This window comes from Phytophthora infestans, genomic scaffold (assembly GCF_000142945.1).
Source record: "Phytophthora infestans T30-4 supercont1.2 genomic scaffold, whole genome shotgun sequence".
In the NCBI taxonomy this organism is placed as follows: Eukaryota; Oomycota; class Peronosporomycetes; order Peronosporales; family Peronosporaceae; genus Phytophthora; species Phytophthora infestans.
The window spans coordinates 788,331-803,881 of NW_003303757.1; the positions used below are offsets into that span (position 1 = coordinate 788,331).

Here is a 15,551-nt window from a genome sequence, read left to right on the forward strand (position 1 = left end):
AGAATACTCATACTGCGTTAAGCTACGGCTTCTACAAATGCTGATTGAAGCACATACTTCTTCGTCACCTCGAGTGCGCGGGTCAGACGCCAGCAATTTGAAAAAAAAGATCAAAACTTGACGTAACAAATAAAACGGATACTTGGATTGGGTTCATTTATCGTGTGACGGCGCCGACGAAATCACTTGACGCGACTCGAAGGCTGCGATTCTTCAAGCAGTCTACGAGGATTTCTCGCCACACTTATCCGTGCAGCACGTGTGGAAATCATCGCCCACTTTACCCTGGTTACGGCATTCCCTGCTCAAGGCCAAGTTAGCTTCAGGGTAGAGGCTCGGGCAGCCCGTCGCCTGGCAGTAGAGAGGGTCCTCAGCAGTGGCGACGGTGGCGATGACAGCAGCGAGGAGGACAGCGAAGCAAGTCTTGAAGTTCATTATTGTATTGATGGAGCTGTAACTTGATAGCGATGTGAGGTGTGCTCGGCTGAATTCGGACTGACTCTTGCTGTAACAGTGCTCAAGAGCGCTCGACGACACTCGAGATTTTGCGTTTGGATAGGACCAACAGCAGTCTCCATGCCAAGTTTACAAATTTGAAGTGATGTCCCATCCCATGAACCCTGTGGTTCAAATGCAAATTGACTATTGATTAACAGCAGTGAATTGCGCTGACTTGAGCAATAACTTTGAGCCATTATCAATACGTGTACATGTAGCGCCACAATTCAACGTGGCCAATTCTGCTAAGTACCATTCCATTCGAAAGAGGAGAGAAGCAAGTAAAACAATAAGAGATCTGCCATATTATATTCTGCAACTCCCCTTCTAATTTTTTTAAAAACTCAATCAATCTAAAAAAAAGATTTTTGGTACATAAAATAACAAAAATGGGCAATTCTCGTGCAATTGAAGAAATAATCTCGAGGTCCAATTACCGGTATTAATTGGTCACAAAAATCGTGAAAAAGCAGCTATTACCGGTATTACTAGGATACAAAAGCTGCAACAGAGGTCGCAAATGGTTAGCCGCACCCGTTCGGGTAATGTCTACCCGTAACCACGGACGGCCGAAAGTTTGCCTCTCTGAAAAACGGACGGGTACGGGTAACCGACTTCTAGGATCGGTTGGTTATGCTCACCAGAGGAAAAGATTTTTTTGCATGTTTTTCTTTATTAAGAATTTTGGCGACGGCTCGCTGCGTGTCAGCTTATTTTGAGCGGAATTATTGAATAAGAAAACGGTATTTCACCTTTTTTCATTCTTTACTTGAATTACACGTAATTTTCGGCTAACTGATCGCTAATTCCGTGAGCCATGGCTGTCCGAACGGTCCGTACGGTTGTCCGAAACTCGATGACCAGGGCTTTCGGACGGTACGGTTAGCCGGATAATTACGTTTGCGACCTCTGGTAAAGCTACTGTACATGTACAGTGTACTACATGTAGAAGTATACAGGTTATACCGGTACCGGTAGCTGAAACTCTGCAGCGAAGTTGTGATTTAATAAATGACAAATTTGTCTTTTAAAAAGAGTTATTATGTAGTAGGGTACATGTTATACCGGTACCGGTAGCTGAAACTCTGCAGCGAAGTTGTGATTTAATAAATGACAAATTTGTCTTTTAAAAAGAGTTATTATGTAGTAGGATACATTTTATACCGGTACCGGTAGCTGAAACTCTGCAGCGAAGTTGTGATTTAATAAATGACAAATTTTGTCTTTTAAAAAGAGTTATTAATAACACGAGCTTCGAAGAGGGAGCCGAATTTTTAGGGGGGGGGCACCTCCCATGACGTTAGAATAAAAAAACATAATGAAGCTTGGGCGATAGACTCGCTCAACACTTACCGAACTAGTGTTGAAGTTTCCCACTCTTTAGACTTCGCTGCGAAACCTTACAGAAAAAAATCTGCCATCACACAGACAGTACGTACGCTCCATTTGTTGATGTAGCTTTGCCGCCAGCGCAGGCTGCAATACTCCTGTGTCTATGGCACTGTCACCACCAACCGAACGAAGCAACACAATAAATCTTGTGGAAAAGTTATCTCAGTGCACAAATTTGCTGCCCCGAAGTCCAGTGCAGTATGAATACGTATTCTACTGTACATGTAGTTGTGTTAACGCGTACAGAAAAGAAGAGCTGAAAAAAATATCTTTCCGTCGTTTTTAGACTAAAATAAACTATATTCACGAAAGAAAAAAAAATTACAAAACGAAGGACTTCTGGAGTACTTTGAAAGTAGGCTTGTGAAGCTCATGCGCTAGCAGAAGTGTGTCAGCTTGCAGATTCGCCGGTCCACTCACAAGTAATGCCACATCCGCCTTCATGCCGTAGCTCTCGCGAATCTCACTATGCACGTCCCGCAGTCTTGAGCTCAAATCCGGACGTTCCTTTTCTATGAGGAAGTTTCGACCGAGCACAGATTGTGCCGGCGTGGGCATCGAACGTGGCGTAGCAGGTGCCGCAGGACTGGTAACATCCAATCCCTCGACTTCCATCTCTCCCATTGCGACACCCATAGCTCCATCGCCGTTCTTACGGTCGTTCCATCGCTTCAGCAAATACAACACAGCGCTTGCGCCAGCCACAGCACCAAACGCACCCGCACACGGCAACAGCGTGCGTCGTACAAATGACTTGGCCGTAAAATCTTCCAACCTCCAAACCCACATCATCATCAGTACACAGCCTAGTGCCGTGCCAATAAACAACGGTAGTCCCTGCATGTAGTTGTGACCAGAGAAGGCATGACGCTCCAATGAGGGTGGATAGAAGCGCTGAGCACGAGGCGACGAGTCCTCCGAGAGATCATCGGGCTCGGTTTGGGTATCATCGTCTTCGTCAAAGCCACTTTCTCCGCCAGAATGCGTATGATGCAGCCAGATCTTACATTTCCATTGCGAGCAACGATTTATTGCATCGAGTAGCTCTGCATGTGCCTCCAGGAACTCCACGTCGCGACACGTCCAGATAATCCACAGTGTGCGTGGCAACTCGGAATCCCCCGTCATCTCGTCACGGTCCTCCATATCGGCCAGAGCCTTCAAGTGATCTAGAATACTTAAGAACGGCGTCATGCCACTCCCTCCTGCCACGAACACCATGTGTGGAGCCACCTCAATCTCCGATCCATAGTATCCGTCCACGTGGACAGTCTGAAGCTGATGTGCCTTCATCAAAGTCAACACTTGAGACGTGAACGGTCCTTGCACTTTGGCGTCCAGAACGAACGAGTGACGATTTTGTAGTGGACTGGAGCTGATAGTAAACGGATGCCACTCCTTCCCTATTGTGTCCACTTTAATGTACACATACTGACCCGGTAAAAAGTCCGATCCGGTTGCAGTAGATCGTCGCAGTTCCAACTGGAAAACTTTATTGCTCATTGCGGTTGCCGACATGACGTTTGCTTTCCCACGTCCAAAAGCTGAAACGGTACGGTAAATTCCATACAAAATCGTGGCCGGTACCAGCCAAAACGACGCGGCGTAGTAATGTAAAGCCGTAAAAACAACGAAACCTGCACTCAAGCAATGCAACGTAATGAAACGTCGGAAAAACCGACGACGGACCCACTCCATCGATGACGCTGCAACAATCAATAGCGGTAACATTGCCACTGTACCGAAAAAGTTACGTGTAGATCCGTAGCGTTGTTTCGGCGTACAACTCTCAGCCAAACACGGGACCAACATTTGTTCCACTTTGCCTTGAGTGTACCATACCAAAGTGTACAACACGCCATGCAACATCAGCATGATGAACCCAAACTGACCGCACAAAACATGATACCGCGCGGCCCGCTCGCCTGATAATCCGAAAAACTTGTGCAAAAATGATTGTCTAGCCACTAAAACCACAGACAATACCATCGCGTACAGTCCGTTCATGCCAAAGGCGCGAGCTGTCCGGACTAAAATGCCCGATTTTGCCAGTTTGCCGTTCTCCTTGTCGATCAGCAATTTCCCCACCACGAGGTTAAGTTGCAGCAGCAGGAAACCACTGATTAGCACCACGTCGACTGCATCGAACCCGAAACGTTTGCCGATGCTTGGCCGAGACTTCACCCACTGCACCACCTTCAGTTGCTGGCCCCAGTTGGCCAATGAACCGACAGAGTCGTGCTTCCAATAGAAAATCGCCCCTGCCAAAAGGAATGGCAACACTAATGCAGCAGAAACCACGAAAGGCTCCACGTCCAGTTTGTCACCGATTCTGGCTTCCAGGGATGGAAACACGTCGCGGTCGTAAATTGGCCAGCGGATCCACAAAAGACCAAAGAGTATCCACGCACTGCACACTTTGAGAAAGACTGTTGCGCAATTGCGTCGCGCATTCGCCATCATTTGCAGCGCCGCCGCCTTCTGTGGTTTTTGCAGAAGTCTCATGCGTTTGGAGGCTTTGGGCGGCGTGCGGGAGGCTACAAGGCGATCGAACTCGGCGTCGTCGAGGTCTTGGTCTAGCTGCAGGTCTAGGTCTGGGTCCGTCTCGGGCGAGCGAGGCGGAGACAACGGAGCTCGGCGGCGTTCCATGTCCACGCGTACGCTCATAATCAGAGCGAGAATGTGTGTGGTCCGTTTACTGTCGGAGCTGACGTATGCGCGATGTGGAAGACATAGCTGCATTTCAACCAATCAGTATGTCTAATTATTCGAGACGTTGACGGAGTTTCGAACCATCAACTTTCCGGTCAAGTTCGACGTCAAAATTTCGTTAATTTTACATGATACAAGTCCAGTACTGCACCCCGTTTGGACCTTTGATAAAGGATGATACTTGAATCCAAATGAGCTATTGATTGTAAGCTAAATCTGACTTATTTGCAAATCCTATATGGTCCACCCCCGCGAAAACGGGGTGCGAACTGTATTGCGTTTGGCACTCGGAGACAGCCACCGACGTTGGTGGCTGCCAATTTATAACGTTAGATATTGCTGTTTAGATATGTTGCACGCGCAATTACATTGTTTTTAATAATGCCGAACCTATGTGAGCGCGGATTGGCCACAAAAGTAGCAATATCGAATACAGGAGGAATCCAGTCGTTAAGGCGCTTGATGGATCGTTGCGGTGTGTATAAAGGCTGAAAGTCCATTTGTTACCGACAGAGCAGGAGGGTGGATATTTATCACGAGGGTACCACAACGAAGGCCACATATGTCATTAGGGGCAACAAATAACTCAATCTTTGGACGCGTCGCGCGACCAGGCTCCGGAACCACAACCAGAGTAGCATTGGTAACATCGCACATATATGGTAATTATGATGCTGCCTCGCCACCGAACGATAAAGATGACGAGATCTTTCAACCATTAAACAAAATAAGATATTTGTGAATAAGTGTACATTAGATGAGTACCTACCAGGGCTCGAGTGCCAGCATCTTCTGCGTTTTCTGCTTTGTTGACAGGATTCAACAGCTCATTTAGTAAGCTTCCTGGGACTTGAAGACCGACGGCTCGATAGTATTCGGCTTTGTTAGAGCGCTGATGGCTTGCTGGTTCCGGGATCACCTCCTTCGTTCTCGCCAATGCCTGGTAAGATTTCCTGACTTGAGTCCGATTTAATTGTCACTGGAACTTCTCGTTGCCGGTCACCCTTCACTTCCTCTGCATCTTCCAGAATGATAGTGTCTGTCGAAGTTGCACTAGCAGTGGATAAAGCAGAGCTGCCATAAGTGACTTGCTCAGAATTTGCATCCTCCCATACGGAAGATTCAGCTGGGCCATGGGTAGGAATAAAAGGAGCGTTTCCTCACATCCTTCGTCTTGTTGAGTAGGCTTCTCTGCGTTACGAACGTGCTCTGCACATGTATACACAAAATCGTGATCAGAAGGATCTCCTTCCGATGCCGATGAATCTTTTGCTTCTTCATAAACATGGTTAACACGCACGAACCGACGGGCTCTCATACTAACACCTGGACAGGCAACGCCACCGCAAATACATGCAACGACAACATGGCCTTACCATGCGTGCTTTCTGCAGTATGCGCAGGAGCAAGACTTACGCCTTTTGTCTACCACCCACCCGCCAACCGGCAAACCATCTGCCGGTGTCCTCCTTGAATATACAGGGCGTATAGAGTTGGCTGTCATCTTTTTATCAGCTGCTGAGAGTCTCAAAGGCGACTGAATCACTTTGTAAAGTGGCAATTCCGTGACACACGCATTGAAATGCGCTTTATCAGCGTCCATCATCACAAACGTTTGAGCAAACTCGATTCCGTACACATCGATACATACTCGCTTTATGTAGCGAATGCACCATGCAGCGTCTATCGCGCGCTTTTGCGATGTGCAAAAGCACACCATTGGGTAGTAGTGCCCACCGCGATCCGAATATCCGAATGCAAACACGACATACCCATTATTTGCCATATTGTGGGTACTGTCAATGTGAAGAGTTGTCCTGTAGCTGGGGTTGTTTTGCACATCGACGTACTTTCCAGCGATCCTTAAGCATGTCATCCCTAGGCGTCACGCTACAGCTCTAATGTGCTGATTTCATGTAACTAAATATATTTGAAAGCACTCGCGAGAAACAAATCAGGACGGGAACAGGAGTGTGTTTGCTGGTCTGTACGACATGCATTACGCAACTCAAGAGGAATCTGATGCTGTAAAAGAGCGTGTTGCTACAAAGTGGAAAAAACTTTCCGCCTGGGTCCCCGGCTCGTAAACTTATCGACCATATCTGCAAATGTGGGTAAATTCACACAGATTCGCGCGCTGACAAGCATTTCGACGCCTAGTGGGTATGCTGCGTTAAGCAATTCACTGGATCAATATCATAGATTGGTAAAGAAACAGTATCCAGGTGGACTTGCTTATCCCAGTGAGCTGTTAAGGAACCTGGATGGGGCTCGTTTGGCTATACTCAACAGTCACATGGACTTTGTTGCGGCTGCACCTGCATCGGTGCGCTTGATGGAGCTTTTTCAACTTATGAACAGTATAGATTGTCTTACGGTGCATAAAACCTCTCAGTGGGATCAGTTGCAGCAGAAGTGGACAGGTTTTAAGCCATCCTTGAGATGTGAAACGCGCCCTGTCTCGTCGGGATTGGAGTTCGGTTGGGAATCACAGAGATCATCATTGGTTTGTCTGATAACGTTTAGATGTGTAGCTGGTCATATAGGCGACCACCGCAAAGATCGATTAGTGGTGCCATGGAATCCTTGGGGCTTTCCGACGCCAATTCTTCACAAAGTCGGAAACTTGTGTGTTCTTAGGGCAGGACCAGTCATCTCGTTCTCGTCTTCTAAGTGCAAATCAGTGTGTACGACCTAGCTGCTGTAGTTTTCTCTGGCACTTAGACTTTCTAAAAAATAGCTCTTCATTTCACGAGTGAGCTTGCGTTCAAAGGCAGTTGAAGGATTGCTTATGTTCATGATGTGAAAGACCTCGCACAAACTTGACGACAGGCACATCCTGAACTTTTATTGACAAGAACAGAGAAGGGGTGGTCCAGTTTCGTCATTGCCAAGTCCCATTTGCTGAAATTTACAGCGTTTTGAGCGACATGGGACTAGTAGGAAACGCATCGAGTGACCACAGCGACGTAAAGCATAGACAATATTAAATAGATTGTCCATTGTACAGCCAATTTGATTACTTTTGTCGACAAAGTGTAACGGTAGACTTGCACGGAACACAGCCAAAACATCAGCCTCTGTGGGCGCCAAATACATGTCCACGGAGGGACCCGTCCCGCCTCGTTGTTGTCGTTACTATTAGAATCGCCTTCCTCCAGCAGTAAAATACCTATCGGAATCACTGTCTGCCTGTGTACTCATCGTGTCTAGCTGCCAATTAATAAATGGTTGCTTGATCTGCTTTCTACGCGTAGGTGGCCAATGTTACCAATTATAAACGCAAAACTGCAGCATGTTGAGGGTATATTTCGGCGATCGTGCAGTTTTAATTGGTGGGCCTACCCTTTTTGTTTATTCGAAGGTATGTTATCTGTGTGGATGGTCCTTTGTATTCCGTTGGTGGTGGTACCCTTTTTAGACACAGATACACTCTGTCGTTGCTGGGATTGGCCCACACTCCCAAGTGACGGCCACGAACGTCAGTGGTCGATCTTACCTGTCGCCGAGCGTATGCCACGCAAAGAGACGTATGCATACCCCGGTTACTGTAAAAGGAAGAAAAGATAGGTCACCTGTGGACTTATTATAAAATGTATAGTCGTGGGCCCGCCCCTCCATTCACTTGCTGAGCAGCGCTCGGAGGTCGCCGGTTCGCGGCACGCCCTACCCCAGCCTTTAAGGCCTAGACTCGGCAAAGTGCTGAGGCTGGGATTAGATAATAATCCCAAGATGGTAGTGGTTCTCACGGAGCTTTTGCAGGACATTCCTAAATAAGGGGAGGGGCCAATCAGCAACCATGATAGTTCGGGCCTACCGCGTAACAAAGACGTGATACTTCACAGATCATTCCAAAGTTGTACAAATTTATTTCAGACGAAATTTTTGCTAGCAACCAATCAAACCCATTCTGCAACCACCTTCCCATTACGCACCTCGCGAAATGCGAAATGCGAGGGCGAATTTTGATTCTGCAAGATTGGCAATATTTGAACCAATGAGGTCGTGCCATTTTGTGTAGAATGATTCTTTAAAGATCTGTGAGAACCACTAGTGCCAAAGACGGTCGGCAAAGCCCGTCTTATGCAAACTCGGCGGTATACAATGTGTAGCCGGATCGGGCAAAATAGCCACTTTTATTGTATTTCTGCATTCCATGTCAAAATGCTGCTAATATGTAAGTAGAGCTTACTCTGTCTGAAACAACACTCGTACAGTAGTTCCTTTTAGTTTTTTTATGGAAATAAGTTTAGCCCTATATTACGTTTTTTTTGTTGACGTTGATTCCCCCGAGCAAATGTTTCATACTCGACGACTTTATCCGATAAAGCGACGCGCGGACGGAAACAGCGCGGCGGCACTTCCTTTGACTTGAGGGTCAACACCTCGTTAATACGGCGCATGTCGTAAAAGGTAAACAACATTACAGCCTTAAACAAAATACTGTACTTTCTTTGCTAAATTCCTTTTCAATTGAAAAACCGGTGTGTATAAACTGCATCATCTGTCCAAGGACGAACTCGCAATCAAAACGTAGTGTTGGAAAAACATCGTCACTCCACTGATGCCCTTTCAGCTCCAAAGCGTAGCTCACCCTGTTGCATAAGTGCAAATATATAAGAAATTCCATTGGTAACAGACTGGGCTCATCGATGCTTAATGTGATGGGTTCCAGACGATTCCCTGCACCTTTTCAAACATATGTCAACGTTGTCAGGGCGGCAGCTGTGATCGCGAGGGGCTGGCTCAGGGTGGCTAAGCTGTTGAATGAGGACTTACGGTTTGTCGCGACAGCCCTTCGAAAACGTGGCCCGTCGCGATGGAAGGAGCACCTTTCTAGGTTCCGCAGCTACTACAACAGGTACTGCATAGACTTCTGGCTCGACTATGTCGATGACAATATTGATGCTAGCTTTTTTTCATTTGAAAGAGCCGCAACAAGCACATTTACAAGTATCGGCCTGCAGAAAATCTGTCTGAGTACTCTACCTCTCGGCAAGCTGGAAGACATAAACAAATCGTAGGCTTTGGTACGAGCTCGTACTTTTCAGTATGACTTCACCCTTAAATTCCGTATCCAACTTTTCAAGCTTGGCGGATTTCTCATCTTGTCCAGCTTGGGCCTTCTCTTGTCATTCATTAAAATTTTCTTTATGAAGGTCAGCTGACGCGATATGCTTCTCCACTCTCTTGCGGTGCGAGCATTGTCGATACATTGTTTTACGTTTCGGATCCAAGCTCAATACATAGAACCCCAAAGCTATTACAAGAGGTTCACTGCCAACTGGGTGGATTTTTTGAAAGGCACGACGTCAGTAGCATCAATCAGGTGACGAGCCGCTGTCCGCACCTCAGCTCAACTACAATACAAATGATGTGGTATGACAAAGAATTGACGCGAGCGAGTACGGTGGTATGACCGAAATTACGCCAGTTGTGAGTAGGACGATAAAATTCTGGATTGAGCGCCGAACACACCGCAATTGGATGGATTGGATGGTTAAGTAGTATAAATACAAACCAACATATTAATATTATTCACATGTTTTAAAACAGAAAATAGGTACTTCTCTGTCCCACCAATTTATAGGGATTTCGGTTTGTGTGTATTACATAAAGAATGTTACAATGACCCCATTGGTCGATATCGTGCTTCTTCCAATGATTTAATGATATTTTCCACTGATTGATACATATCGACTTAACAAGCAGTAAAATCCCATGTTTTCAAGGTAATCATACTGTTTAGAGGCTACTTCAACAGCCTCCCTGTCTCTGAACATATTTTATCAAACTGACAATTCTTTTTTATAACAGAGGTAAAACTTTCTTTAAAGGATATTTCCTCAGTTCCTCAGTCCTTGAAACGCCGCCAAGGAAGTCGCTTAGACAAGCCGATCCGACTTTACCCTGCAGTTTGCTGCTAGGGAAGAAGGACAATAAGCGACACGCCTGGTAGGAACTCAAGGATGGATTCCACGTGCCGTCTGTACCTGCCGCTGCTACGAAGCAGGCTCCCTCGCGCATGAAGAAGAGAAAGAAGAAAAACAAAACAGCAAAGCGACTGCGTGCTCAAAGAAGGCACGCGCGGCTGCTCGAGCTGCTGCTTCGCACACTGCGACGCTCGCATCGTGCACTACAACTTCGCAGGCCATTCCAGAGGCTGAAGCAATCTATGAGACTGGGCGAACAGCTTCTGAAGCTGTACCAGAAGATTCAATCGCTATTTTAGCATCGGCAGAGGCTGTTTCGGTGGACACAGAGCCCTTTCCATATGCAAAGGGCGCTTCTATGAGGGAGAAGAAGAAGCGGGCGTGACGGACAGCACTACGGCTTGCGCCAGTTCTCATCGCCACGCTGGAGGAGGGGGAGGCTTCTCGAGCACACGTGGCCACCACTCCACCAGATATCACTAAAGTGGGGGATATAATGATGATTCCATTTGTCACACTGATACTATAAAATTGACAAACGCTGAAAGTGACCGCGACTGTGAGATGTACTGGTGTATCTATGGCAGGAATTACGAGCAGTTAAATTTGACTGTCACCGCAAACTACGTATCAACCAAAGAGACGTGGCAGGTCTCTCGAATTAATGACAGGCGTGGTGACACGCTACTGGAATTCAAATACCAAGTGCTGTAGGTTAGCCGTTTCATCAAGAAACGACGGTACTATTAGAGGACGTGGATACCCCGTGCTCAGCTGCTTGCCGATAATTTCCGGAAAGAGATTGAGCTGGTGGACAGGTTTAAAATCTTCTGAAGTCAAGACCTTCGCTCCATTCTGGCCAACCGATGAGTTTGGTAAGAATGCAATCGGTGTGGGCACGGAAGGACTCTGCATTTCCCACACGTTAAAATGTGCAGAGGAATTATCCGGTCGTCCGGATATCGTAACAAAGAAGGATATTGACGACTTTTTTGAGCATCAGAGGACTTCACGTGGGGAGGACTTAACGAAGGGGACGTCGTGGAAGGTTACTCTCGTCTTCTTGCGTCGCCTACGTGATGCAGGCCGTAGCTTCATTTACAGAGCCCTTTCGCTGGATAACTGCGCGGTTCCTGGTCGGCGTGGTGTCTGTGTGCTCAACAAAATCATGCTCAAGAATGGTGTCTACGTTGTTGCTGCTTACAACCATCAAAACGTTGAGCATGCTTTTGTTCTCACAGCCCAAGGCAAGGACCGGCTTATCTATGATTTGGAAGACGGTAAGCCTGTTGAGTCAGCAGATGATTGGATTGATTTTTACGCATTTGTTCGTCCGTTTATTGTCTGCAAGCATAGTTAAATGATAGGAGTCAGTTGGATTTCCGAGGATTTGCCTAACTGATAATGAACTTCCCAGCAATTTTGTTATTATGCATAGATTATTTTTTATAAGCGCTTATGTAATGGGCCCCTCCATTACATAAGTAGGTAGATTTCTTTTCATAAGTAGGTGCATCAGCACACGACTAGCGTGTGCTGAAATGCTTTCATGCCATTGGCTGATATATGGGGAGCCAGACCCATTATTAGCCAATTGGACTATGACGTGTATTTGAGTGGCCAGGGCTGTGGCCTTGGTCCTAAAATAAAATCAGAGTTGATTTTTCCTTAAACCTAAGACTCAGTCGTCCTATTGCGAGCTTCCTCAACACTATAGTGTAAGCAAGTAACGGAGTAAATATCTGGCCTGTTACACCTGGTAGCACTTCGTAGTCCTTCCAACGACCAAGTTCGACATGAGCTAAGACCTCGACCACGCTGCCTTTCTCCATCTCATTCGGATCGAGTGGGAAGCTCTCCACCGCCTCGCGGCGGTGTCCAGAGAAGCCGTCGTCACGTCGCTGCTGCGTTTAGCGACGCCCGACGAGCAGCGCGTTGCGGCACAAGAATTCATGGAACGCGAGTGTCAACTCCCTCGCGTATCTCCACGAATGACGTCGTGAAGCTAGAGACGTCCACCTGCTCCGGTGCCGGAGAAGATCGACTTCCGCTGAATCACTGGTTTCGAGAGATCGACATCGCCATCGCCTCGAGGTTGATCGAGGCGTCTTCCGCGAAGGTCCATTTCCTCCTCTCGCGGCTGTCTGGGAAAGCCAAAGAATGGGCTCTCGGCAAGTTGGTTGTCGATCCCAACGTCTTTTTCACTCTGGATACCCTCCAGAGTGACCTTCGGCTCGCGTTCGAGCCGCCGAAAGATGAATCCCGAATTCGGGCAGACTTCTTCGCCCTTCGGCAAGGCACGATGACCATGCGCGACTACGTCCAGAAGACACGACACCTCGCGTCGTGCATCGTGTCTAAGCCGATCGATATGGCCTTTCAGGTTCATGTATTCGTGTTCGGTATGCGCGAAGGCATGACGCGCTACTGCCTCACAAGATCGGACCTCTCTACGCTCGAAGAGGCATTCGCCCTCGCCCTACGCGAGGACTACGTGGTTGCGGCGTCATACGCTCACGCGCTTCCTGCTTCAGCTCGGGATTCTGCGCTTGAGCCCATGGACATCGACGCTATCGATGCGACGAGCAATCGTCAGCGTCATGTAGCGCGTTGGAGCGGTGCTCGGAACAATCGTTCTCTCACCTGCTTCCGCTGTCGGAAGGTCGAGCATCGCGCGGAGGAGTGCCGCGCGCCAGCTCCAGTGCTTGCGCATGTCGATGCCGAGCCCGTGAGTTCTGACCAGCCAAAAAACAATCAGGGTCAGTAGGTGCGGGGCGCCCTACTGGCTGGAATGGAGGTCCGGGTCCCCCGGTGGCAACCCAACCTTCTAGCCCTCCTGTGCTGCATGCACACTTTCATGCCACCACCACGCCGAGCGATTCAAGATTGATCATTGTCAGTCTTCATGTCGCCGGTGCCCGGCGACCACTGCGAGCGCTCCTTGATTCAGGAGCGACCAACAACTTCTTCCGCGCGTCGTGCTTGTCGGCACTCCCGTCGGACATCACTGTCCGCAAAGGTAGAGGGGAGGTCGCTGTCAAGTTGGCCGATGGGAAATCACGCCGCGTCGTGCGGCGCGAGATTACACTTCCGTACACGCTCGACGGTTTCCGAAGCAACGACGACTTCCTCGTCATTGAGATGAATTACGCGCTTGACTGCATCCTGGGTATGCCGTGTTTGACGCGCTATCAACCAGAGATTGACTGGTTGGCCCGGTCGGTCAAGCGTCGCAGTGATTATGATGTGAGCGAGGTGTTCACGCACCTCCTGGTCGCCCAGAAGGATTGGCCTCACGTCACCGCCGTGAACCGGTCATCCACGACGCACGCTGTGCACAGAGTGAGCGATGGCCCTCTCTGCACGGCTTGCGCAGTGCTGTTAACTGACGAGTCACCGCGGCGACGCGGGGATGAAGACCAACTGGCGGTCGAGCAGGGGCTCCCGCAGACGAACGAGATGGCGGTCGAGCAGGGGCTCCCGCAGACGAATGAGATGGCGGTCGAGCAGGGGCTCCCGCAGACGAACGAGATCGCGGTCGAGCAGGGGCTCCCGCAAACGAACGAGATGGCGGTCGAGCAGGGGCTCCCGCAAACGAACGAGATGGCGGTCGAGCAGGGGCTCCCGTCAATTGAGCCGGTGGTCGAGCAGTTGGCGCTCCCGCTGAACACTACCGCGGTCGAGTAGGGGCTCCCGCTAGAGGGGGGTGACCTCTCGTCCAGCGAGAGCGAGTCATCATCCTCGAGTTCGCACTCGAGGCGGTGGAAGTCGAAGCGGAGCCGGCTGAAACCTCGCCGAGAGCCCGTGCCGAGTGACAGCTCACCGACGGAGTCGGTCTGCGTGCTTGAGTACGTGAAAGGTACTCCCGGTCGCCGACGAACACTCGAGCTTGCAAACCCACCTAGCGAGGCAGGATCGATCACGCGACTTCCAGGTCTTTCCTGGAAGAACTTCCTTAGCAGCCTCAAGGACGATGAAATCGAACAGGTTTGTCTGATCACCGACGCCGATTCGGCGTCGCTCGAAGTGAATGCAGTCGGTGACGGCGACGCTCCCTCGCGCCCAAAGAGCGCTGAGCCAAAGTCGGCCAGCGAGGAGCGCTTCGCAGCGCAATCTTGGGAAGCGCTACGCGAATCCGGCAATCCAGTCTACGAGTCCGCCCGCGAATATGAAGATGTCTTTCCGGATAAGATCCCAGCTGAGCTACCAGCTGACCGAGGAATTCGCCACGAGATTGATCTCGTGCCCGGCTCGAAGTATTGTGTGACGCGGCAGTGGCCGCTCCCGCGAGATCAGGTCCAAGCTATCGATGACTTCTTCGAGAGCCGCCGCAAGGCGGGTCATGTGCGTGAGAGCACATCGCCGCACTCCAGTCCGACCTTCTGTGTGAAGAAAGCCACGGGCGGATGGCGCATCGTCCATGCCTTCAACAAGCTGAACGACGCTACCATCCCTGCCCAGACGCCGATTTTTCAAAAGGACATGGTGACGACGCAATGTCGGGTAGTGAGGTCTTCAGTGCCATCGACTTGACCGATGGGTTCTACCAAATCCTCATGAGGCTGAGCGACATACCGCTCACAGCGGTAAGCACTCCCAGTGGTATGCTCTGGGAGTGGCTTGTTATGCCACGAGGCTTGAAGAATGCTCCCGCCACGTTCAATCGCATGATATCCCATGTGCTGCGCCCGCTCCGCGATTTCGCACCGAGTTATTTCGATGACATCTTCGTACACAGTCGCGCTGAGGGAGGCCTCAGCGCGCTTGAAGTCCACTTGGAGCATCTGAGGCAAGTCTTCCAAGTGATGCGCGAAAACAAGCTGTATGCCAACTTGAAGAAGTGTATATTCTGCGCGCCGGAGATTCCGGTGCTTGGCTGCTTTGTGAGCAAGAAAGGCGTCCGCGCCGACCCCGAGAAAGTGTTGTCGATATGTGCGTGGCCTACGCCACAGAATCCCACTGAACTGCGTCAGTGGCTGGGTCCCGCAAATTATCTCCACAAGTACACGAAGAATT

The 15,551-nt window shown here is 49.3% G+C and overlaps 2 protein-coding genes across 2 annotated transcripts; both read right to left on the minus strand.

The window, feature by feature from the left end:
• Positions 1–222: 222 nt before the first annotated feature.
• On the minus strand, positions 223–435 carry PITG_22677 (PcF and SCR74-like cys-rich secreted peptide, putative; the record flags this gene model as incomplete). The annotated part of the gene is made up of 1 exon (XM_002907949.1): positions 223–435. One exon carries the CDS (start codon positions 433–435, stop codon positions 223–225), a length of 213 nt encoding a protein of 70 aa, XP_002907995.1.
• Positions 436–2,211: 1,776 nt separating this feature from the next.
• Positions 2,212–4,539, minus strand: PITG_01324 (uncharacterized protein; the record flags this gene model as incomplete). The annotated part of the gene is made up of 1 exon (XM_002907950.1): positions 2,212–4,539. One exon carries the CDS (start codon positions 4,537–4,539, stop codon positions 2,212–2,214), a length of 2,328 nt encoding a protein of 775 aa, XP_002907996.1.
• Between the last annotated feature and the right edge of the window lie 11,012 nt (positions 4,540–15,551).